This window comes from Centrocercus urophasianus, unplaced genomic scaffold (assembly GCF_019232065.1).
Source record: "Centrocercus urophasianus isolate 14NV4802_14NV808 unplaced genomic scaffold, USGS_Curo_1.0 seq_1145, whole genome shotgun sequence".
Lineage (NCBI taxonomy): Eukaryota > Metazoa > Chordata > Aves > Galliformes > Phasianidae > Centrocercus > Centrocercus urophasianus.
This window is the reverse complement of record NW_024884304.1, coordinates 63485-85023: the sequence shown is the minus strand read 5'-3', so window position 1 is coordinate 85023 and position 21539 is coordinate 63485. Positions and strand designations below refer to the sequence as shown.

At 53.0% G+C, this 21539-nt stretch overlaps 3 protein-coding genes across 5 annotated transcripts; 2 read left to right on the top strand and 1 right to left on the bottom strand.

Moving 5' to 3' along the window:
- Window positions 1-197: 197 nt before the first annotated feature.
- Window positions 198-6449, top strand: EME2 (essential meiotic structure-specific endonuclease subunit 2). Its single transcript, XM_042809275.1, has 8 exons — window positions 198-499; window positions 709-845; window positions 2275-2367; window positions 3100-3221; window positions 4222-4327; window positions 5026-5141; window positions 5517-5706; window positions 6119-6449. Exons 1-8 carry the CDS (start codon window positions 205-207, stop codon window positions 6287-6289), a joined length of 1230 nt encoding a protein of 409 aa, XP_042665209.1. The 5' UTR covers window positions 198-204; the 3' UTR covers window positions 6290-6449.
- Window positions 6450-8523: 2074 nt separating this feature from the next.
- On the bottom strand, window positions 8524-15856 carry SPSB3 (splA/ryanodine receptor domain and SOCS box containing 3). Of its 3 annotated transcripts, none has more exons than XM_042809277.1 (7): window positions 15660-15856; window positions 14485-14633; window positions 12238-12415; window positions 11291-11478; window positions 10493-10595; window positions 9836-9961; window positions 8524-9547 (listed from the first exon to the last, which is right to left on the bottom strand). In XM_042809277.1, the coding sequence occupies exons 2-7, from the start codon at window positions 14611-14613 to the stop codon at window positions 9204-9206; spliced, it is 1068 nt and encodes a 355-aa protein (XP_042665211.1). In that variant the 5' UTR covers window positions 14614-14633; window positions 15660-15856; the 3' UTR covers window positions 8524-9203. The 3 variants fall into 3 exon arrangements, with proteins under 3 accessions (XP_042665211.1, XP_042665210.1, XP_042665213.1); XM_042809276.1 differs by having other exon boundaries at window positions 15606-15692; XM_042809279.1 differs by lacking the exon at window positions 15660-15856 and adding an exon at window positions 15626-15642.
- A 157-nt stretch (window positions 15857-16013) lies between these two features.
- On the top strand, window positions 16014-20729 carry NUBP2 (nucleotide binding protein 2). The gene is made up of 7 exons (XM_042809280.1): window positions 16014-16076; window positions 17154-17272; window positions 17919-18117; window positions 18285-18439; window positions 18718-18828; window positions 19166-19235; window positions 19786-20729. The coding sequence occupies exons 1-7, from the start codon at window positions 16058-16060 to the stop codon at window positions 19929-19931; spliced, it is 819 nt and encodes a 272-aa protein (XP_042665214.1). The 5' UTR covers window positions 16014-16057; the 3' UTR covers window positions 19932-20729.
- Window positions 20730-21539: the final 810 nt, after the last annotated feature.

Sequence of the window (21539 nt, the reverse complement as noted above, 5' to 3'; positions counted from 1 at the left end):
GGCGGCGGCGGCACTCTTAAAGGAACCGCTCCCTCCGCTCATGTGTCCGCCTGAAAGAGTCCCCGCTCACCCACACCGGAACGTTTGTGCTGCGGCCGAGGGGTGGCGCCGGAGGCTTTAGAGGGAGGGGCGCTCCGCTGCTGCCATGGCAACGGGCGCGGCCTAGCGGGGCCTGGAGCTTCCCGGAGCCTGCGGGGTTCGGCCATGGCGGGCAGCGAGCGGTGCCGCCGGGCCCGGGCGACATGGGAGGTGTCCGAGTCAGAACCGGAGCCCGAGCCCGAGCCCCACGGCCCCAGTGCGGCTCCAGAAGTCTCTCCTCCGGCGGCAGCCGCCGTACGGCCGAAGCGGCGGAGGGCGGCCGGGGAGGCCGAGGCCCAGAGGCGGGAGCGGCAGCGGCGGAAGGAGCGGGAGGCGCTCGAGAAGCGGGAGGCGGCGGCGGCTTGGCGGCTGCTGAGGCCCGAGCGCTGCCTGCGGCTCCTGGAGGTGTGCGTGGATCCAGGTGGGCTGCGGGGCCTGGTGGGCAGAGCCGAGGGTGGCCCCATGCTGCTGCAGCCTGCTGAGCGGCTCTCGGCCAGGCCAGCACCCCTTACTCGGCTGCTGGTGGGGTTGCATCGTGCTGGGCTGTGGAGAAGGAGCAGTGCCATTAGTATTAGCACAAATAAAGCAGCTCTTTTTCTTATGTCAGGGCTGATCTTTATTTCTCCACAGGTTTCCTTGAAGATCCTGGCTCAGATATTTGGATCAAGGCTTTGAGTTCCCTGGACTGTAAACATTCCTTTAAGCCTCAGGCAATTCCCTGCAGCATAACCTGGAGGAGAAATATGCCAACCATTCCATCTTCCCCAGTGAGTCGTCATCTTCTCTGTTGTAAATGTAATTTGACATCAGATGTTCTGTGGGGAGAAGGCTTTGACTTGGCTTTCTGTGCTGGGTGCTGACAGCAGCAGACTCAGGCATGCTGGTTACCAATGGCCACAGGTAGCTCAGGAGGAGAGCTGGAAGTGGTCCTCATTCAGATTATTCTAAAGATGGTGTTTTCTAAGTATCTACACATGTTTGGTTTAGGCATGTGTGCATCCATTGATAGTCTGGGGAGTTTGTAGTAAGCAAGACTGAAATGACCACAAGTTATTCATACGGAGATATTAGTTAGGTTGGCAGCAGCTTTTCCAGAGCAGATGTTGTGTATGGCCTGCTGTCACAGGCAGCATCTGCATGGTTGGAAAAGGCTGGGCAAGTTTGCTGCAGGGCCCCCAGCTTTGAAAGTCTACCAACTGGTTCCTGAATTTTGCTTCTAGGAACCTTAAAGAGGGCAGGTTCCTTCTGGTACCAACTACTGTGCCTCTTTCAGTTTGGCTGTGGTAGGTGCTGTGTAAAACTGTATTTTTGTAGCCACAAAGCTAGGCTGTTCTTGTCCTCACCCCCACTATAAGAATTTCAGATAGAGGCAGAACTGTAGTTTGGCTCTTGTGGTCATATGATAACTATGAGGTGCAGACAGAGCTGTTTTATGTCTTTTTGGCTTAGATGGCAATTTCTGCAGTTGTCACTGCTTTCCTCACCAGGTCATTTATTGCACCTTCGGTGATCTGCTTGTGTGGGAAAGTTCTTTCAGCTCAGCAGTGGGCTTTGATCAGCATAGTACTGTTGTGGTTTAACCCAGCAGGTGGCTAAGCTTGCTTCTTCCCTTCCCAGTGGACTCAGGGGAGAGAATCTGGGGGAAAAAGAAAAGTTGAGCTCGTGAGTTGAGTTAGAGAATAGAAAGAGGAGAAAAAGAATAACAGTTATAATAATTACATATGTCTAACAGGTGATTCACAAACAATCGCTCAGCCACCTGCCAACCAGTCCCTGAGCAGCAGCAGGCCACCCATTGAACTCCTCCCTTTTTCAGGCTTTCCTTCCACATGATGTCATGTGGTATGGAATATCCCTTTGGCCAGTTCAGGTCAGTTGTCCTTATTCTGTCTCCTCCAGCTCCTCCTGCTCCCCTGTCCCTCTCACTGGCAGGACAATAGGAGAAGCTGAGAATACTAAAGCAATACTAAAATGTCCTTATATCCTCTATACAAAACTAGAGACATTGATGTATTATCAGCATTGTTTCTTTAAAACCAAAACATGGCATCCTATGAGATGCTATGAACTAAAATAACTGTCCCAGCTGAATCTAACATGGCCTTGTGAGTGTCAGAACCCCTAAAAGCATAGGCACTGCATAGGTGGAGACATGCTGGGTTCTGCATGTGTTGGAAATTATTTCTTCTTCTTTAGGATGACTGCATGGTGAAAACTGAAGAGGAAAAGGAGGTGTTGGTGTTGCTGGAGCCAGCAGATTTTCTAAAGCGCCTCTATTCCCTAACCCAGGTAATGTAGATCTCTGAGGCAGAGCCATGCAGAGTGCCAGGTGAACATGGGAGGCAAGGGAGGGTTCATTCATAACTGCCACTGCTCCACCTTGAAACAAAGCTGCGTCACAGAGTGCAGCAGAGAACCCGTGTGAGAGTGCAGTGACAGGGGAAACGTGCAGGCATTTGCCTTTAAACCCACTACAGGATGCTGCTTTCCTTCAGAGGAGGATTGGGCAGGATTGCCTTGGGAGGATTGCCTTTCCTTGTGTTTAGCTTTTCCCTTTTCATTGTGCTTATAAAAGATATGCTTGAAAGAAACAATCAAAGCAAGCAGTCCTTAGAAATGCTTGCATTTGGAAGCAGAGAATTTAATGGTTAGTTCATGTGCGTGCAGTCATGCTGTGTTTTATTTATACCTATCTAGGCAGCCTGTGCTTCTGCCCTGAGAAGTTCAGAGGCCATCCAGTGCAGTCTGAGAGTAGAGAAGGAGAGGCTAGAATAGCCAGTGCCTGTGAGAAGGTCAGTGCTAACGCTCCAGGGAGAAAGGTGAGCCAGAAAAAAAGCTGAATATTGGCAGAGGTGGCGTGCTGTGCCTGCCCAAAGGCAGCACTCTCAGCTGCAGTCTGGCTGCCAGCTTCCAGTGATGAAAGTTGTTCTGGAAGCCCCCTGCTGTCCAGCCAGAGATAGGGAGGGTTTGTTTCAGAGAGGAAAACTGCTACAGACTTGGGTGTGATTTGTCTTGCTTCAGACTTTTGTTGATGCCTCGTCAGGGAGTCAGCCTGACCTGAACCAGGTGTTACCTTTGGCCAGCCTGGAGGGCTCTTCCACTAAAACCTACAGCCTGGCTGTCGTGGGGCTGGATGCCTACAGGTGGGATGTGCTGGGGGCATGGGGAGCAGCGGGGCTGGGAAGTTTGCCATGGGTGGAGAGAAGCATCTGTGCAGCAGGGAGGTGTCTGGGGTGAGCTGCTGAGCGTGGTGCCAGCATGGGCTGTAAATCACAAGGTCTGTGCTCAAGAGGACTTGAGTTTTACCATCTTGTGGATATATTTTGCAGATGGATTTAGAGCAGACTAAGGATTTTGTAGTTAGCAAAATCCTTTTTACATGTTTGCAGGTGAGACTACACTCAGGACTAGGCAGAGGGATGCAGTGATACAGCTCTTGCTGCACTGCCCTGTGCACCAAGCAGGGCTGCAGTGCCTTTCTGTTCTCAGCAAAGTGTGCAGCTCATGAAGCAGGGAGAGATGTTTGGTGCCTGAAGCCCCTTTCTTGTTCCTGGAATGTATCATTCATGTGTTGCTCCCAGTGCCTGAGTGCTTCCTGCCTGTGTGCATGCACAGCAGAGGAATTTCCTCTTCACGGTGACAGTGTGATTGACCAGATTGTCCCACATCAACTCAGCTGCAGTAGCTAGGTCTGTCCTGTCCTGTCCTTTCTGAAATGTTTCCCAAGGGAGAGCTCTTGTTTCGCCACTTCCTGGGCTCTTTCTCACTGAAGCCTGTGAGGATAATTTTACCAAGTGTGTTACATTTTAAAATAATCAGCTGTGGCCTGTTGAGTTCTGCCACTAAGGGAACCAAGCAGCATTTACCTCAGTTTTGGGTCTTGTCTTCTCTTCTGCAGCCACTTCCGTCCAGCTCACGTGTAGATCTGCAGTTCTTGACACAGAAGGGCTGCATGTGGCATGCAGAACTGCAGCAGTGTGCCAGCTGTAGCAGTGCTGCCTCACTGGGGAGCTTTGTCTCCACCATCAAGTCTGACTGGGAGGTAGCAAATGTGGGTGGATTAAGTGACCTTTTCCTCTTTATCAGACAGCCTGAGGTGTGAATATGCAGTGCACAAGTGTGAGCTGTGTGTCTTGCTTACAGGTGTAACCAGGAGCAAAATGGGTGGCAGGCACTGAGCCCTGGAAAGCAGAGTTCCAAATCCCAGCCTGGCCCAGAGCTGTTCATGACTCAGCAGGAAATACTGGAGGTAGAATTTCTCATGCCCCTCTCATGTACCCTTCTGCATAATGAATGCTTGACAAGGAAGGTGATGGCTTGCTTGGAGTCAAGTTGTGTCCACATGCATGCTCCCTCACCCTAACTGACCGTGAGCACGGGTTTGAGCCTTTTGTTTGGATCTGATCATGCCTCCCCTCCCCAGCCCCAACAAAAGCTGCCCAGTTAGCTGTGAAAATTGCTGTTGGTTCTCTGCCTTGCAAAGCCCGTGTCCCACAGCAGAGTGGAAGCGCTCCTTGTGATACCACAGCTGTCACGAACTAGGTCAAACAGGATATAAACCCTTACTTGATATCCCTCAAACTAAATTCCTGCCCTGCCTGGGTATGTCCCAAAGGGGGATGATGACCCACCAGCTTACTGGGAGCTAAGAAGGATGAGCAGGCTTTACTACTCTTCTTTGTGAACAGAGCTCATGCAGTCAGCCCAGCCTCCCTCCCCTCCCAGCCCATCTGCACCCTGCTGAAAGATGTGGTGTACCCCTGTGTTCTCCTTGCTCCTATCTCTGAGTGCTTTTGGTGGTCAGGGCTGACAGCAGCACTGCTGCCTGAAGCTGGAGCATGCTTATGAAGGAGGATGAGGGCCTCAGGTTGTCCTGGCCCTCCTGACCCTATTTCTGTCCCATTGGTTGGTGTCTTACGTGTTTCACCACTGTCATTTCTCTTCCAGGCGCAGGTGGTGCTCCAGCTGTGGGGTAACATTGATGTACAGCTCCTAGACACGTGGCAGGAATTTGGTGAGCACATCTCTGCGCTGACTAAGGCAATAGCAAGGCGCCCATACAAGTGAGTTTATTGCTGGATTGGACAAGTTCAAAGCCCAGAGCTTTGGAAAACCTCATAGAAGCTACAGGAACGCTTATCAGTGAGTGCCAGTCTGTTTTGGTTGATGTTAGGGCTTGGACTAGACCATTTTCAGTCCTCTGTGCTGCTGGAAATCAACTAATCTCACAGTGAACACAGTTGTGATTCAGCATGAAGAAGGGAGAGAGGATGAGAACCCTAGGGAAACCTTTGCACCAAGATGTTCTGAAGCTTTCCAGGGAAGGAAAGAAAACATTGAGGAAAAAATATTAGTACTGAAGAGAGAGGCTTTAGAAGGAAGCCCAGTGCCCACATGCTGTCTCCTGGTCTTGCTCTCAGCAGTCTGTCTTTCTGTAGGAGTCAGCTGGAGATGCAGGAGTTGTCTTTCTGCACTGCTGGGGTCTCGGGCAAGGGGTTGCGAGTGGAGAAGGATGGCACAGGGCTATGGCAGGTGTGGAAGAGACAAATCCAGCAGTTTAACAGAGTCAGCCCTGCAACAGCAGCAGCAATAGCAGAAGCATATCCTTCCCCTGGCCTCCTGGCACAGGTAAGTCATTTGGGGTGAGCGTGAATCACTTAAGCTGTTTCCATTAGATCAGAAACTGACAGAACTGTTTTCCTTCTTTTTTTCTGTGTAAGTCTTACATAGTCAAATATTCTCTTCTACTTTTCTTCTCCCGGAGCTTTGATCTCTGCTCCTAGCATACCCTCTTCAGAAGAAAAGTTATCTCCTTGTATACTGAAGGGACAACACACACAAATCAGAATGTGTGGAACCTGCTTGCAAGTTGTGGATCTTGATTCTTCTGAGTTTTATCCTCTGATGCCTGCGTGTTTGGGGGAACGCTTGCTTAGTCAGGGATCCTCTCTGCAATAATGGGATTGAGCCTCTCAGTGGAGAGTAGAGTCTTCTCTTAGAGCATGCATGTTAACTGCTTCATTCTTGTGTGTGCTTGAAGGCCTACGAAGAATGCAGCACAGAAGGTGAGAGACTGCTGCTGCTGAGTAACATCCCTGTGAAATCAGACATCAGTGGGAAGGACCACCGTGTTGGGCCAGACTTGTCCCGCCGCATCTATCTCTTCATGGTTTCCACCAGCCCTGACCTCATCCTGGACCTGACTGCATAGTGGGACCAGGGACCACCTCAGTCAGCCTCAGCATTTTCTGCTAAACTCAACAGTTGCTGAGCTGCTTCTGGCATGGCAGTGCTGCTGGGAGCCCAGCCCGTGGAAGCAGCTGGTTCTGTTTCAGAATAGACTCGCACATCAATAAATCTCTTGTTATAGATGCTTTCTTCAGCCTCTTGGCTCTCCTTTCCTCTTTTAGCAGCTTTATATCCCTCTGGCTGTCTCCCTGAAGCATTAAGGCATGTTTGGAGCAGGAGCTCCAAGTCTTAGCAGCTTGGTTCCTCTGCTGACATAACCATGGTAAGTGTGCTGCCTGTCAGCTGTGTTACTGAATGAGCTAAATACTTTGTGCAACGTCCTGACTTTTAATGTCCTTCTGCCTGCTCACTCTTTGGTCCTGCTACTGTCAGTCCTGCTTGTGATTTCTTCAGGATTGTGGGTCCAGCTGGACTTGCTTAGAAAAACGTTCATCAACTGTCAAAGCCAGCTGGCCAGAGAGAAACCACAGCCTGGGGTACAGGGAGCTCAAGGCAGGAGAGGCCATTGGCTAAGCTCCCAGCATAAGGACATGCCTGATAAGCTGCAGAAACTCCATGTGAAATGATGGGCTAAAATGGGATTCTTTTGCCAAAGCAAATGTTGAGCTTCTTATTTGGAAATAGTTGCAATGGGGACAGTAGGGATCAAGAGCCCTAAAACTCTGAGGATTTGGTATTGCTGATTGTGGCATTTCACAGTGACACAGAAACCCCTTGAGCTTCTTCTCATTAAATACAGCTTGCAAGCTCCAAGTGACACCAACCAGTGCTGTGAAGGTAGGAGGGCACCCTCAGAATGAAGCTCCTCCTTGCCAGTGATTCTCCTGCTTCCATCTGCTAATGCTTGAATTAGTTCCTGGGAGGAGAAATCCAGCAGGGCTGCTTTTTCTGGCGGGAGCACTGCTACAGATGGGTTGACAGAGAGCCTGTCCTGTTTAATTAAGGTTCTCATTCAGAGCCATAAACAGAGAGGCAAGAGCCATCTTTGCTTGAAGATTCACAACGTGAGAAGGAAAGGAGCAGTCATGGGGAGCAAAAAGCTTCACATGAAGCCTTTGCAGGTCTGTAATGACCAGGAGAAAAGACAGCAGGTGGCTGCCCGCGTTCCCAGTTGCAGTGCTGGGAGGGAGCCTGTGAAGAGCACAAGCTGAAAGGCACTTCCCATCTCATCTATTTCAACACCCCCCAGTTTGCAATAACCTTTGCACTTGGCTGATGGCACCAGCTTAAATCATCTGTAAATGCACCACTCACCAGAAGAGAGTTTAAAGGCTGCAGAAAAACATCCTGAAAAGCAGTGCTGTGTTCATCTAAGGACTCACAATTATGCTGGCATGCAGAACTGCAGGACAGACCGACTGCAGGGGATTGCAACAGGGGGCTGTGCTCCTCCCTACCCTGGCTGTGCCTGCCCACTTGGTCTCCCAGCAGCTCCTTCAGCACTGAGGGGCAGAAAGAGGGCAAGCTGAACTGCCAAATGTGGCCATTTCAAGGGCTTCCAGCTGCATCGGTGCTGGGCTGAGTCCTCTGAGCCAGCCTGTCCTGACAGCACAGTGGAAACTGGCAAGAAGAACCACTCATGTACTCGATCCCTCGGTGCAGTTTGTGCCCAGCCAGTGCTTGTGGCCTAATCCACAAGGAGCAGCTAAGGTGCTTTTCCTTCCTCTTTCCTGACTGAAATATTAGGGCAGCTCAAATGTGAGAAAGCAGGAAAGCTCTCCTGCGTGTCTTTTGCTGGCAGTGGTGCCAGGCCACTGCTGGATTATTCACTGTTCCAGGCTCCAGTCCAGCACTGCTTCTCAGCACGTACAAGAAGGGGCCAGCTGCAGGCAGCACACAAGTCTCAGTGGCTGTCCTGCACACAAACTCTGACTTTCTGTCTCTGGGGTGGGTATTTAGGGCTGTTTGAATGCAAATTGTCACAACACACACATTAATAAAACACCACAGTCTTTCCTTCCTGTTTGCAGCCACAAGCATCAGCATGGCACTGCTGGAGCTCCATCCAGGCCTGGCTCCGATGTTCCAGTGAGCAGCACAAGAACCCTCCATGTGGCAGAGGCAAGGTAACCCCATCTAGATCTGACAAACAAATGCTGCATTTCAAATATCATCTCCAGGCTGCTAGCTGTAGTGTACCTATTTTTGACAAGCACGTTCAGCTTCTTGCCTTTAAAGGTCCTAGGAGGAATGAAAGATAGCTTATACTTTTATTATTACAGTTTAATACAGTCTTTGATACAGGAGAAGCAGCAGTAGCCAACATGCAAAGCAATTAAAGTCATGGAAGGGGTGCTCAAGAAAGATCACTAACAGATTGACTCTCTTAAGTAACTGCTCTTTCACAAGTGGCACGGGTGCATCTCTCAGAGCCCATTTCCCTAAGTGCTGCAGTTCAGTCATGCCCCACAGCATGATGAATTCATTGCAGATACCAAACCAATGCCCACCCGTTCGGGGGGGGGGGGTGAAGCGGGGGCTGGTCTTTCATTTTGTCTTTTGATGAATCAAGTTTGCAAGAAGTGTGCTTTGAGATAGAGAAGCCACCTGAAATCTCACCTCTACTGCCAGCCTACAGCAAAGAGAGATTCTTCAGAAAGAGGCGATGGCTTTCAGATCATCTGAGATTAACGTCAGGTATTTGGCTGCAGTTTATGCATTTCACAGAGCTGACACCTCTTTGGGTCAGCAGGTATTTTTAATGCAAGTGATGAATGCTCAGGCTAAGGATTCCAACCAGCACAAGAGAAATCTTCATAAACAGGTAGAAATTGATGTCCCCGTGAAGAAATAGGTGCGTCAGGCCTGGGCTGCCCTCACAGACAGCGCAACAAAACCTCACCCGACTTCCCCAAAGCAGTTCGTCTGAAGAGACATCATGTCCTCCTGCACCTCTTCCTTTGGCAGGCCTCTGCATCTGAGCCACAGGAGCTATCTGAGTCGCTTCCTGATGACGAGGAGGAAGGCTTCGACGTGCTATAGTTCATGCTCAAGACCCACCCCAGTTTGTTGTGTAGCACTTGCTTGAGTCCCGGTGGCAACGGCAGCACCTCCAACGTGTCCACATAGTCAGGCAGGAGCTGGCGCAGGCGGTAGCAGCACAGGTACTGCAGGGACGTGCAGCTGGCACAGGAGCGGATCACCTTCATGCTGCTCTTGGCTGCTGTCGAGCACACCATGGGGTAGAACTTCTTGTTCTGCAGCTTCGTAGCTGCAACCCCTGCAGGGGACAGCATGGAGGATTCGCATTAGTTTTGACCAGGTGATCTCGCTCCTCCCACCCAGCCTGAGCTCCACAAAGCTGTCACAAAACGCTTGGAAAACGGCCTTTTGAAATCCAAACCTGGTAAACAAACGCAACCTTTGCCCCCACTCACTTCGTCTCCATCTTTTATTTGCTACTATTTTCTCCTGCAGCCCAGCCGCCGCCAGAGTTCAGCTACAGCTGCAGTGCTCCCCCATTTCTGCCTCTGTGCCTGAAGGCTGCTGCAGCTGCCCTCGCTCTTACCAATGCACTTGCGGTTTTTGAAGAACGTCAGTGTTCCGTGCCACGTGTCCAGATGCACCCCGATGATGGAGCCCTGGCCAAACCTCGAGGAGAAGTTTGTCTTGTCACCCTTGTGATGCAGCAGTCCTTAAAACAACACACCTTGCATTCAGCAAAAAAGTCTGCGCTCCACAAATTCACCCCCAACTCTCAGACACTTCCCTGCGAGCTCCCACTGCTACAGTCTTGGTCAGCACCTACAAAATGCCCCGTCTCCTCATTGTTCCCTCAATGCCCCCCCCACCCAAAGCATATGATGAAGAGAGGGAAGCTGAGGTTTTGGAATACCAGAGCCCAAGCAGCTGCACTGAGATCCTGAATCACTGGCATGCAACCTGCAGTCCGGAGGCCCTGAAAATTCACATGCTGGTTGCATAGGGTTTGCAAAATGCAGGTAAGGCTCCAGGAGCTGAAAGCAAGCAGCAGCCTGTCCTATGCTTAGGCAAGCCCTGCAGGTGCGCAGGTGAACTGAACAGGCAGCAGCTCCCATTGTAGTTAACCAAGGGATTCACAGGCCTTGTGGCCTTTTTGGCTGTGATCCCATGTAATTCTTAAACCCGAGCACCTGTTGCTAACACTTCAGCTGTCCTCCCCCTAACACTGACCTGCCTGCATTACCTGTGTAGGAGAGCCCCCAGCTGTCCTCATCCTTGCCCAGCAGGCTGCAGAAGGTGTGGCGGTATTTGTCCAGATTCACATCTGATGTCCCAATTCCCACCATCTGGTAGGCAAAGTCGAGAAGAAGAACACAAGCTTAGCATCTGCAGGAGCACAGAATGCTTCTAAAGCAACAAAACACAAGTGAGACTCCAGGTCTCCCTTCCTTCGCTCAGCACAGCCCAACAAGTAAGAGGTTCTGCTGAAGATAAGCTGAAGGTTTCAGTTCTCTGTCAAAAGGTTTGGCCAGCACTGCATTACAGAGCCCAGGAACCAGACCACGAGGTGCTGCCTTAGCAGAGCCAAGGGAGCTAACAGGGCTGTGGCTCATGTTAACTGTGGAAAGTGAGGCTGAGCTGTGGCCACAAGCCACAGAGCGATGCCACAGCTGTACACAGCCCTGCAGGGGTGATGCTTCAAGGGCAGGAAGTGACCGAGCTGAGCAGCACACACCCCAGCACACCCAGCAGAACTGCCAACCACAGCCTGCCTGGATGCTTCCCCAGGCTGAGGACGAGCACCAGCACAGCCTGACCACAGTCCTTGTTAAGTTTATTGCTGGTGAACTCCAGGGAAGCAGGAAAATCAGGTTCTAGTCACAGTTCCTTTGGTGTTGGCCTAAAACCGCTTATCCTTCCAGCTTCAGTTTTCTTACTGCTAAGTGAGGATGCCAAGGTGAAACACAGAAGGAAGTTTGCTATCCCGTTCAGAGAACACAGGGCATTTCTAAGTGCCTGGAAGCAACCTGGTTCTACGTACCATATCTGTGCCATACACTGGAGAGGTCATCTTGATCTCCCAGAAATGCTGCCCATCTGCCAGCTCCTTGTTGCCCCGGATGGCTGCGGTGCCACAGCTGTACTCCATGTGGAAGTTCACCTTGCGGTTGTCACAGGTCAGCAGGGTGGCCGTCGACTTATTCAGGTCATCCCATACCCAGTCAAAATCTGGTCAGGAAGGACACAGGAGACAAGGGTGGACATAGGCCCTCAGGGAGCTATTCCCAAGTGAAACACAGATGGACAGTTGTTATAAAGGCCCATCAAGACTTCATTTATTTTTTTTTTTTAAATCAGGTTAAATCCTAAGCTGTGGACATATTTGAGGCTTGAACTGTTCTGCTTCTTCCCACAGGGGATGGTTCAGTGCTCTCTCCTTCCTGTTGCTGTCAGTTCTGACAAGGCTCCTCAGACCTCCTTTTCTTTTCTCTGAGGGAAACACAATCATTTCTTGTCCATTCAAGGGACTGAAGTCAAAACACAAGTGCTACAACAATTCTGCTGTGCTCTGGGGCTTTCTCAGTCAGCCCAGACCCGCTCTTTACCTGCCTTTCCTGTCTACTCTGAGGAAAACCTGCTGCACACCCAAGTGCCCTGCCAGCTGCACTGGGGATCAGCATTAATAGGGTTGTGGCCACAGCAGCTGACTTTTCTAGCAGCCTCAACTGGATTTGAACTCAGGTCTCCAGAGGTGAACCCTGAAGCATTAACAAGTTCAGCACTCAGCCCTGGGAGCACAACAGAAGACACATGCTTATAATCTTCCTAAAGGCTACGTGGCCTTGAGATGTAAACAAAGGAGCATCAGGCACTGGGACAGAGATAAGGGCCCTGCAGTAATCCATGCAGAGGTGCAGGCTGTGCCTCCAAGCCAGGACTGCTCCCACCTCACACCCCAAAGGCCTCTGGAAGGAGTTCTTTCCTTACACTCATCTTCCTCGCCGCACTGGCAGTCCTTGACACGGTGGAGGGCGTGCAGGCTGGAGCAGTAGGGAGCTTCACTCTGGTTCTCACAGTTGCAGTAGGACTCTCCAGTCACAGGGATGGCGCTCGGGATGGAGGGCGAGAGGGTGGAAAACTCCGGCTCCGAATCCGAGTCGCTGTGCTGCAGCAGAGAGCAGAGGAACATTACTGCCAAGCGTCCCCAGGTTGCAGAGCTGGGCTCTCCTAGCAGTCAGGTTGCTCTGCAGAGCTGCATGGGGACATCCCCAGGCTCGTGCCAGAGCCAGTGGCAGCACTGCTGCACTGTGTCCCAGCCTGGTCTGCCATGCAGAGGGGCTGAGCTCTAACTGCCCTGTCTTGGGACCCAGTGTGTCCTTTGTGCCTTCACAGCTTCTAGGCATCAAAGAGATGGGGAGGGGGGCAAGTAGCACGACAGCCCAAGCAGCTCTTTAACACCCATTTTTAAGTAAGCTTTGTGCTAAAGTGATGGCTTTCAGCATGCAGGTTACAGACAGCTGGGTATGCCAGTCAAGGCACCACAAAACAAGAGCAGATGCGTGCAAATGGCTGTACACAGAACCTGTACATTCCCACAGGGCCCTGTGCCTTCCCCAAGGGAAGAACACACTGCTGAAAAACACTGCTCCAAAGAGAGGAGGAGGAAAAGGAGGCCAGGAAGGGGAGAGGGCAGAACAAAAGAGTAGCAGTTAAGCAGTAAGACTGCAGTTCCTCTTGCCAGCACTGCACATGAGCCTGCAGGGAACCTAGTGAGAGATTTCAAGGCTTTTGTTTACTTTTATGTATGCACACAAGAACTTGCATTTTCTATTCCTCCACACCCAGAGAGCAAAGCGTGCCTGCACTGGATGCTGTAAGAGGAAGAGCCCTGTCTGACCCCACGTGTTACAGGAGGTGCCTTCTCACCCCATGTAACTTAGCACAGATCTGAGGTCACACACTGATCATACCTGCTCACTATTCGCCCCCATAGCAGGTGGCAACAGCTATGGCAGATTTTGTCATCGGTATTTAAAGATAAAGTCCTTTAAACTCACAGAGCTGTGGCCATGTAACCAGACAGCGGGACTTAAAATGACTCAGGTTTACTTGTCTGCCACTCACCACCTCCTTCTCCCACTGCAGATTAGAAAGCTTGTTTTGTATCTTTCATTGGCCTTTCTTAATTGCCACTATCTAGAAATTTGGCTGTGGAAATACAAAGCTCTGCTGATATTTTCTGAGAGAGCAGTGTCTGGATTTGGGCACCATGCTTGGGCAGAGACCTTGTATTATTTTAGCCTGGCTCTGAAGCTTCAGGAGCACTTCTGTGTCCTCACTGCTGCACACAGTGTGTGGGAAACAGAACTCATGCACTAAAACTAGGGTGAAGGATGGCCAAGAAGATTCTAATTCCCTTTTAGACCGGAATTTCACAGACTGGAGCAGCCCACAATCTCTCCAACAGCAGCTAACAGCTGCATGACAACCAAAAGACAGCAAACCAGATGGGAGAACTGATTCAGTTCAGTGCATATTTTAGATTGATACTTAAAAAGAATATTTTTAAAATATTATGTACTACAAACACGTTGTGTGTTTTAGATGTACAGAGCAGTTCTCTGGCCCACGGGCAATAAGGCTTGTGAAGGGCTTGGAGAATATGTCCTACAAGGAGAGACTGAAGGAACTGGGGGTGTTCAGCCTGAGGAAAAGGAGGCTGAGGGGAGACCTTGCTGCTCTCTTCCAATACCTGAAAGATGCTTACAGAGAGAGTGGGGCAGGTCTCTTCTCACTGGTGACAGGATGAAGGGAAATGGCCTCAAGTTGTGCCAGGATAAGTTAAGGTTGGATATCAGGAAAAACTTTTTTACAGAAAGGGTTGTTAAGCACTGGAATGGGCTCCCCAGGGTTGAGCCACCATCCCTGGGTGCGTTTAAAATCTGTTTGGATGTGGTGCTCAGGGACATGATTTAGGGGAGAGCTGTTAGAGTTGGAGTAGTATTGTTAGATCACGGTTGGACTCGATGATCTTTGAGGGCTTTTCCAACCTGAGTGACTCTGTGGTTCTATAAAGGCACAGGGCTGTGGTACAGGGCTGCAGCCTTGCTAGCCCTACCTTGGGGAGAAATGCCATGAGCCCCACATTACAGCCTGGGGGAAGCAGCATCTGCTTCCATCTCATCCAACAGCCTCCTATCAGTCTCTTCTGGGTACAGCCAGCCATGTGCCTACCTGCCCATCGGAGTCGTAGCCCCAGCCTCGTGCTCCTGTGGCCAAAGCGAGCGCCCGGCTGTCGGCCTCACGCCGCACCCCGCTCAGGACAAAGTGCCAGGCCCGGCTGCTCCGTGTGCGTCGTGCCATGGCAACGCGGGACAGGTAGGCTGTGGGGATGAGCAGAAGAGGTTACACGTGCCAGTATGGCTCCCTTCCCCCCCTCAGGCTGCTCAGGCTCAGCCCTCCGCAGGGCACCGCACTGCCCAACACCACAGCAGCACAACTCAGATCTGATGGGCAGGACAGCAGGATGAGTTCCTCCCCCACTACGAGCCTCTGCAAACTTTCCTCTTGTTCCCCAGGTCTGAATACCAAAGACAGCTTCTCTGCACTGCTCTGCTGCCTCAGTTGCATACGTCTGCTGCTGGGAACACCGCTCGCTCACCTCTGAGCAGCTGCCTACTTGGAGAACAGTTTGCTAACAGCATTCGTAGTGAGGAACGGACAACTTCCTGTGTGCTGGCAGGAAAGCGGGTCTGCCCTGATCTGCCTCGAGGACAGCAGGCAGCAACTGCATGCCCCAGACAGAAATATTATGCAGACCAGATTTCCACAGCCTCCCTCCCACCCCGACAGGCCAAACCAGCTCCAGCCGCCCCATCACAGCTCTGTGTTGGGAGGCACCATGTTCCCTTTCATTCTTCCTTTACAGAAATCAACTCCTCACGGCCAACACCCGCACGGCTGGGTCTCCTCCCGCCTCTCGGACCCGCTCCCCACCCTCAGCCCTCATCACAGCCGCACACCACACCCGCACAACTCCTCTCCACCGTGCTGACGCTGGAGCAGCGGCCAGGCCCGGGCCCGGCCGGCGGCACAAAGCTGTCGGTGCTCCCGAAGAGCAGAGCTTCAGGTTCGGGCAGCTCCCCGCTCTCCCCGAGGCCCGCAGCTCACAGACGGGCGCGGCGCGGGTCCCAAAGAGGCTCCGGGCCCACTAAGGCCGCACCAAAGGCCGCGCTGCCTCACGGCCTCCACTCCCTCGGCTGAAGCACGACCGAGCTGCGACGCTCAGAGCCCCGCAGCGCAGTCCTGCGTGCCCCGGCCTTGCTCGGCCCCCTCCCAGCCCCGGTCGCGCTCACCGGCCCCACTCCGGGCCCACCTCGGCCCGGCCCCGCCGCCGCGTTCCGACCTACTTTCTCCTCCCGGGACATAAACAATCCGCTCAGAGCGCCGCCCTCCAAGTCGCCTTATTGGCTACTTCTGCTCGGATCTGCCTTGCAATTGGCTGAGAGTCCCGTCGCTCAAAGCTGAGGGAGAAGCGGTGGGGTGTGCCCGCGGGGAGCTCGACGCCATTGGCTGTGCCCTTGTCTATCTCAGGGGAGCAGCGCTATTGGGTGGCTAAGGCGGGCGAGAAAGCACAGAGTCTATTGGCTGGTGCTAGTGGGAGGGGAGCGGCTGTGACTGGCCGCGAGGCCCGTGGGGGCGGGCCTCTGGGCAGGGCGCGGCCCTCCATTGGAGGCGGAGTCTGCCAGTCGGAGGGGGGCGGGGCTTAGCCGGCGAAAGGCGGAAGAGCGTTGCGCTGCGCAGCAGCATGGAGGAGGTGGCGGCGGGTGAGCGGCGCGGGGTTGCGGTCGGTCCGGCGCTCTGGGTTGTGTGCGTGTCCTCTGTGCGCCCGCAGCTCCGGCCTTTCAACTCCGGATCCTGGGAGGCGCCGGGGCCGAGTTGGGCTCTGAGGCGGCTGGGCCCGGTTCCCGGTGGGCAGCGCTGTGTGCTCGTGGGCCTGGCGCGGGGCTCTCGGTGCCGCCGCCCTGCGGGGTTCCGTGCCACCCTTCCCGTGTCCTTCTTCCCGCTCCACGTCTCCCCTCTGTCCCGCCCCGTTCCCGGTTCCCTCGTGCCCTTACCTTCGGTGGAGGCGCGGATGAGGTCGGCCGTGCTGGGAGCTGGCTCCATGGCCGCCGCGGTGCCGGTGCGATGCCGGTTCCGTGGCGAAGTCCAGTACGGGGCGGGCCGGTGACTCAACTGCCGCCGGTGACGGGGCGCCCGGGAACGCGGGCCCGGCCGGTAGTGGTGGTTGCAATTCCTTGGTCTGAGCTGCTCCAGGACCTTGGGGAAATCCAGGCGGACGGGTGCGGTGAGAAGTGGGGCTCGGGCCAGAGAGCAGCGCGGCACGGAGCGGGGAAGCGCCACGGGCTGAGCCCACCGCCGCCTCCCGGCCCGCCCCACTCAGCACCGGTCACGACGGAGCCCCGTGGGCACCCATCACTGTGCTGCCCGAGAGCTGAGGTCATCGCAGAGCTCTTCCTCTACTCCTCAGGCAGCCAAAGCGCTCTGTGCCTTTTTGCCCCTCTTCATTGCCCTTCTCAGAAGGGGCTCTGAAGAATCACAGAATGGCCAGGGTTGAAAGGGTTGAATCATGAATCTCCAACCCCCTGCCACACGCAGGGCCACCAACCTCCCCATTTCGTACCAGCCCAGGCTGCCCAGGGCCCCATCCAACCTGGCCCTGAACACCTCCAGGGATGGACGGGGCATCACAGCCTCTCTGGGCAGCTGTTCCAGCACCTCACCACTCTCTCTGTAAAGAACTTTCCCTGACATCCAACCTAAACCTTCCCTCCCTCAACTTCAAACCATTTCCCCTTGTCCTGCTGTTTCCTGAAGCTTGTCCCTGCTTGCCCTTATCCCAGAGAGAAGCAACCTGGGTGGCGTGCGGCACATCCTGCTGGTGCTCTCTGGGAAAGGCGGTGTGGGGAAGAGCACCATCAGCACAGAGCTGGCTCTGTCGCTGCGGCACTCGGGCAAGAAGGTGAGTGAAGGGCTGGGATGCTGATTTGTAGCTGGTCTTTCCCCCCATCACCTCAGCATGATCCTCTTTGTCCTCCATGCCACCTGTATACATAAAGATCCCTTGTCGATGGTTTGTGCTTTCTTGATCCAGAAGAGCCCAACACAGCTAACAGTGCAGTTCCTTTCCCCTTTATCCAAGAGACTGATGCTATCTAAAACTTCTTTTGCTGTTATTTTTGAAACCAGGATGCTGAGAAATGACTTGTTGGTTTGTATGGTGACACGTGTTCCTCTGTGGGCAAGCTGAAGGACAGCGGTGGTTCAGGCACAAAAGGGCACCGGGGGGAGGGGGCATGAGGCAGGCTGGTATCTAGGAGGACTTCATAAAGGCTCTGTTGAGCCAATCCCTCTGAGGTTCTGATGGGTCCCCAGAATAAAAGTTTCCCCAGAGTGCTTGTAGATACCCAGGAGATGTTTCCTTGGAGGGAAGGAGGTTGGGACAGCAGTCTAAGCTTGAAGCAACTCTTTCAGGTTGTGCTTCAAACCTGCTGCTTTGGTTCCTGGCCTAGTGGAGAATGCTGCCTCCTCTTTTCTGGGGAGGAAGCAGAGCTGAGTACTGTGACTGTGCTCAGGCCCATCTGAGTGGCTCTGCTTCATCGCTGCAGGTGGGGATCCTGGATGTGGATCTGTGTGGCCCCAGCATACCCCGCATGTTCAAGGTGCAGGACAATGATGTGCACCAGTGTGACGCCGGCTGGGTGCCGGTCTTTGTGGATCAGGAGAAAAGCATCTCACTGATGTCCATTGGCTTTCTGCTGGAGAAGCCAGATGATGCTGTGGTGTGGAGAGGACCCAAGAAAAACGGTACAGTTGTATTTCAGCGTTAGTAATGTTCTTACAAACTCTATTGGAGGTGATTTTGGCTCCTGCCACGGGCAAGTCATCCTTTGGGGCATGAGCCTTGTTCTGCGGGGCTGTCTTCCCTGAATTGGGTTCAGGGCATTCAGATGGCACAACTTTTATTTTTGCAGCTTTAATAAAACAATTTGTTGCTGATGTGGCCTGGGGAGAACTGGATTTCCTCATCGTGGATACGCCTCCAGGCACCTCTGATGAACACATCTCCACAGTGGAGGCCCTGCGGCCCTACAAGCCTTTGGGAGCAATCCTAGTCACCACCCCTCAGGTAGGGCAGCCTGCTGGTGCTGAGCTGCAGCACGCTTTCGGGGCACAGTCATTGGGGAACTTTGCACCCCAGATGATGCTGTCACCCATCCTCCAGGATGTGGTTCTGTGTGCAGATCCTCTAAGTGGAGGACTTGGTCGAAGCTATGGCCAGCAATAGCGAGAGAGCATCTCCTAATCCCCATCACCTGCATGTTTTATGTATTTGTGCATTCCTGCTCCGGACAGACATCTAGACAGACAGACAGACACCTCTGACCTTACCTGTTCTCCCTGCAGGCAGTGTCTGTGGGAGACGTGAGGCGAGAGCTGACGTTCTGCAAGAAGACAGGCTTGCGAGTTCTTGGCATTGTTGAGAACATGAGTGGTTTTGTTTGCCCTCACTGCTCGGTGAGCTTTTGGTTGGTCCATTTTGGGTTCTTGTTCATGTCTGGGTGTCAAACGCTGCTGTGCCTCAGGTGGAAGATCAGTGAAATGCCACAAGGGTGCCGTGAACCTGGGAGATGAGAAGCTGCCAGCTGCTGAGTGAACTCTGGAAGAAGCCACTGGTTCTTCCCAAAATAGAGCTGGGAGAAGGCTGGGGCAAAATAGAGCTGGGAGAAGGCAGTCCTTTGTGGCAGGAAGGTGGAATGGGAGCTGGTACTTCTGTACACAGACAATGCCTGCCCTGTTGCTCAGATCTCTCTGCTGTGGTTCATGACTCACTGCTGTTTTCTTCCTCCTTCAGGAGTGCACAAACATCTTTTCCAAAGGGGGAGGCGAAGAGCTGGCCAAACATGCTGGGGTCCCTTTTTTAGGTGAGTGGACTCTGGAGCAGAGCCCTCCTTGGTGACATCTTGTGTGGTGCTGTGGGAGTGCTTGAGGGCACAGTCTGTCAATAGGGCAGGTGGGCTGTGCTGTTAGTCCCTGTGAGCCCTGAGGATAGTCAGGAGCAAGGTGAAGTTGCTTCTATACCGTCCACGCTGTACACAGTGGGCATCCAGTGCTGCCAGAGCAGGGGCAGTGATGAGCAGAGCCTCCTCTGGCTGCTAACATTGTGGTGACAAGCAACCAAGCCTGAAGCCACCCGGCACTCCTGAAATTCCCTGAGAAAAGGGGGGCTGAGGGTTGAACCTGCCCTATGGATGGGGCTGGGAGCAGAGCAGGAGAGTCTCATGAAGAACTGTGGTCTGGTGGTATTTCAGAACCAGAAAGAGGTGAGAAGGAGGGCTGGTGACAGGGGTGGTTGCCTTTTCCTGTTGCTGCCCCTGGAGATGCCTCTGGCAGGAGTTTTTCTTCGATCCTCAGTCAAAGCCTTTGCCTTGTGATGAACAAGCAATCACGCTCCTCTTTCCTCCTCTCCCTCAGGCTCCGTTCCTCTGGACCCCCAACTCAGCCAGAGCTTGGAGGAAGGCAGAGACTTCATCCAAGAGTTTCCCAAGAGCTCTGCCTTCCCTGCCTTGACTCGTATCACCCAGCAGATCCTGGATGGCGCATTGCAGCAGAGCTCCTGAGGAGTGATTTGGGCTGGACTCTTGCCTGGCAGCACCACCGACAGCCCTTGGCTGGTGGGGAATAGGATGCAGAAGCTGTTGATCTATGGAGCTGTTACACTGGGGGATGATGGAGGGAGGAAGGAGCACAGCATCAGTGCCTCTTTTGGCAACTCAAAAAGGGAAGTGCTGCTCTACCTCTCCACATCCAAAGATACTCTACATGGGCGTCTCTGCTCACGTGGAGGATGCACAGCCTGGTTCTTGCCTTCTAAATGTGGCAGCACTCTGCCCACATGGTACAGTTGTTTTTAGCCCCCTCATGCAGTGCCTTCCTCTGCGACCAGCTATTGCACAGATATTTGTGGAGCTCTATCTTGTTTCCACAGCATCTCATGCTCTGCAGTGCAGCTAACGATGACTGAATGCGGCTGCACTGGCAAGCATCATCAGTTGGGATGGATGTTCCCTCGCCAAGTTCAGATGGCACGAATCATCTGCATTGTAGCTCCATGTGTTGCTGCCTTCTGCTGCTCTCCTTGCATGATACAATACATTACTTGGTTCAGCAGCTGGCAAGCTGGATGCTGTGCTGTGGACCTGAGCCAAGGCAGCTCGCTCTGAAAGCTCCAGTTGTTGGTACATTGTGCCTCTGAGGCACTGCATATGCTTCGTGTGTCTTCAGCAAGTCTAGCATCCATTTGAAGTCTGCATCCGACCCCACTGGAAACAATGTCTTTTTTGATCTGCTGAGGGGTTACTGTGACTCAGGAATATTTTTTACAGTTCCAGACAGTAAACATCTTTCTTAAAATGCAAGTCTATGAGTTGAGTTTTTTTCCATGGCTTTGGGCCTCATCGTAGCTGAGTCTTGGTATTAACAGCACTTCAGATACATCTAGATGTTTCCTGCTTCTCTCGTGTTTCCTTACTGGGGCTCAGCTGTGGCTCTTCTCCAGCTTCTAGATCCTGCTGTTGCCTGGTCTAGTTGAAAACTGGCCCCTGCAGTCCTTTGCATCCTTTGCCACAGCCCTTCTCCACACCCCTGGCACACATGGGGCTCCTCCAGCTCCCTGACGGTTCCTGGCTCGCTTCCTCTGGCTGTGCTGTCTCCTTGGGACTCCTTCCCTTGGCAGCTTCTGTAGGTTTGGATTTCTCTGCGGTGCTGGTGCTCCCTTGGGTCCTGCTTTCTTCTTGCAAGCGTGGTTTAAGCTGGGAAAGCTGCCAAAGATTGTGTCTTTGCACTTTATTTCCATCTCTCCTATAGCATGAGCCCCTTCTGCCTCTGTGCCCTCTCTGTGATCGGACCTCCGCCTTGCAGTGCTGCTCTAGAGAGTCAAGAGAAACGTCAGATTGCTGCTGACCAAGCTGTATCCTCGTTGGAAGCCCTTCATTATGAAGGAGACTGGAAAAGCATCTGTCCCTGCTTGGACTGCACCCACGTTAGGACTCACACCTGACCAGGCCTTCCCCACTTGCAGCTTTCCTGGAAATCTCATCTGACCTTTGCTCACTGATTTGGGATTTGGAGAGTGGGGCCATTCCTGCAGCCACGCGCTCTCCTGGCCTGTGGGACTGTGTGCAGGAAGAGCCTGCGGTGCAAATCCTGCTCCCTGATAACGCTGAGTG

Coding starts and splice junctions, on each gene's coding strand:
- EME2 (XM_042809275.1), top strand. CDS start 205: ATGGCGGGCAGCGAGCGGTGCCGCCGGGCCCGGGCGACATGGGAGGTG. Junction 500..708: donor GGAGGTGTGCGTGGATCCAG/GTGGGCTGCGGG, acceptor ATTTCTCCACAG/GTTTCCTTGAAGATCCTGGC. Junction 5,707..6,118: donor CCCCTGGCCTCCTGGCACAG/GTAAGTCATTTG, acceptor GTGTGCTTGAAG/GCCTACGAAGAATGCAGCAC.
- SPSB3 (XM_042809277.1), bottom strand. CDS start 14,613: ATGGCACGACGCACACGGAGCAGCCGGGCCTGGCACTTTGTCCTGAGC. Junction 11,479..12,237: donor GTGCGGCGAGGAAGATGAGT/GTAAGGAAAGAA, acceptor CTTCCTGACCAG/ATTTTGACTGGGTATGGGAT. Junction 10,596..11,290: donor CAGTGTATGGCACAGATATG/GTACGTAGAACC, acceptor TTTGCCTACCAG/ATGGTGGGAATTGGGACATC.
- NUBP2 (XM_042809280.1), top strand. Junction 18,118..18,284: donor GAGAGGACCCAAGAAAAACG/GTACAGTTGTAT, acceptor TTATTTTTGCAG/CTTTAATAAAACAATTTGTT. Junction 18,440..18,717: donor TCCTAGTCACCACCCCTCAG/GTAGGGCAGCCT, acceptor TTCTCCCTGCAG/GCAGTGTCTGTGGGAGACGT.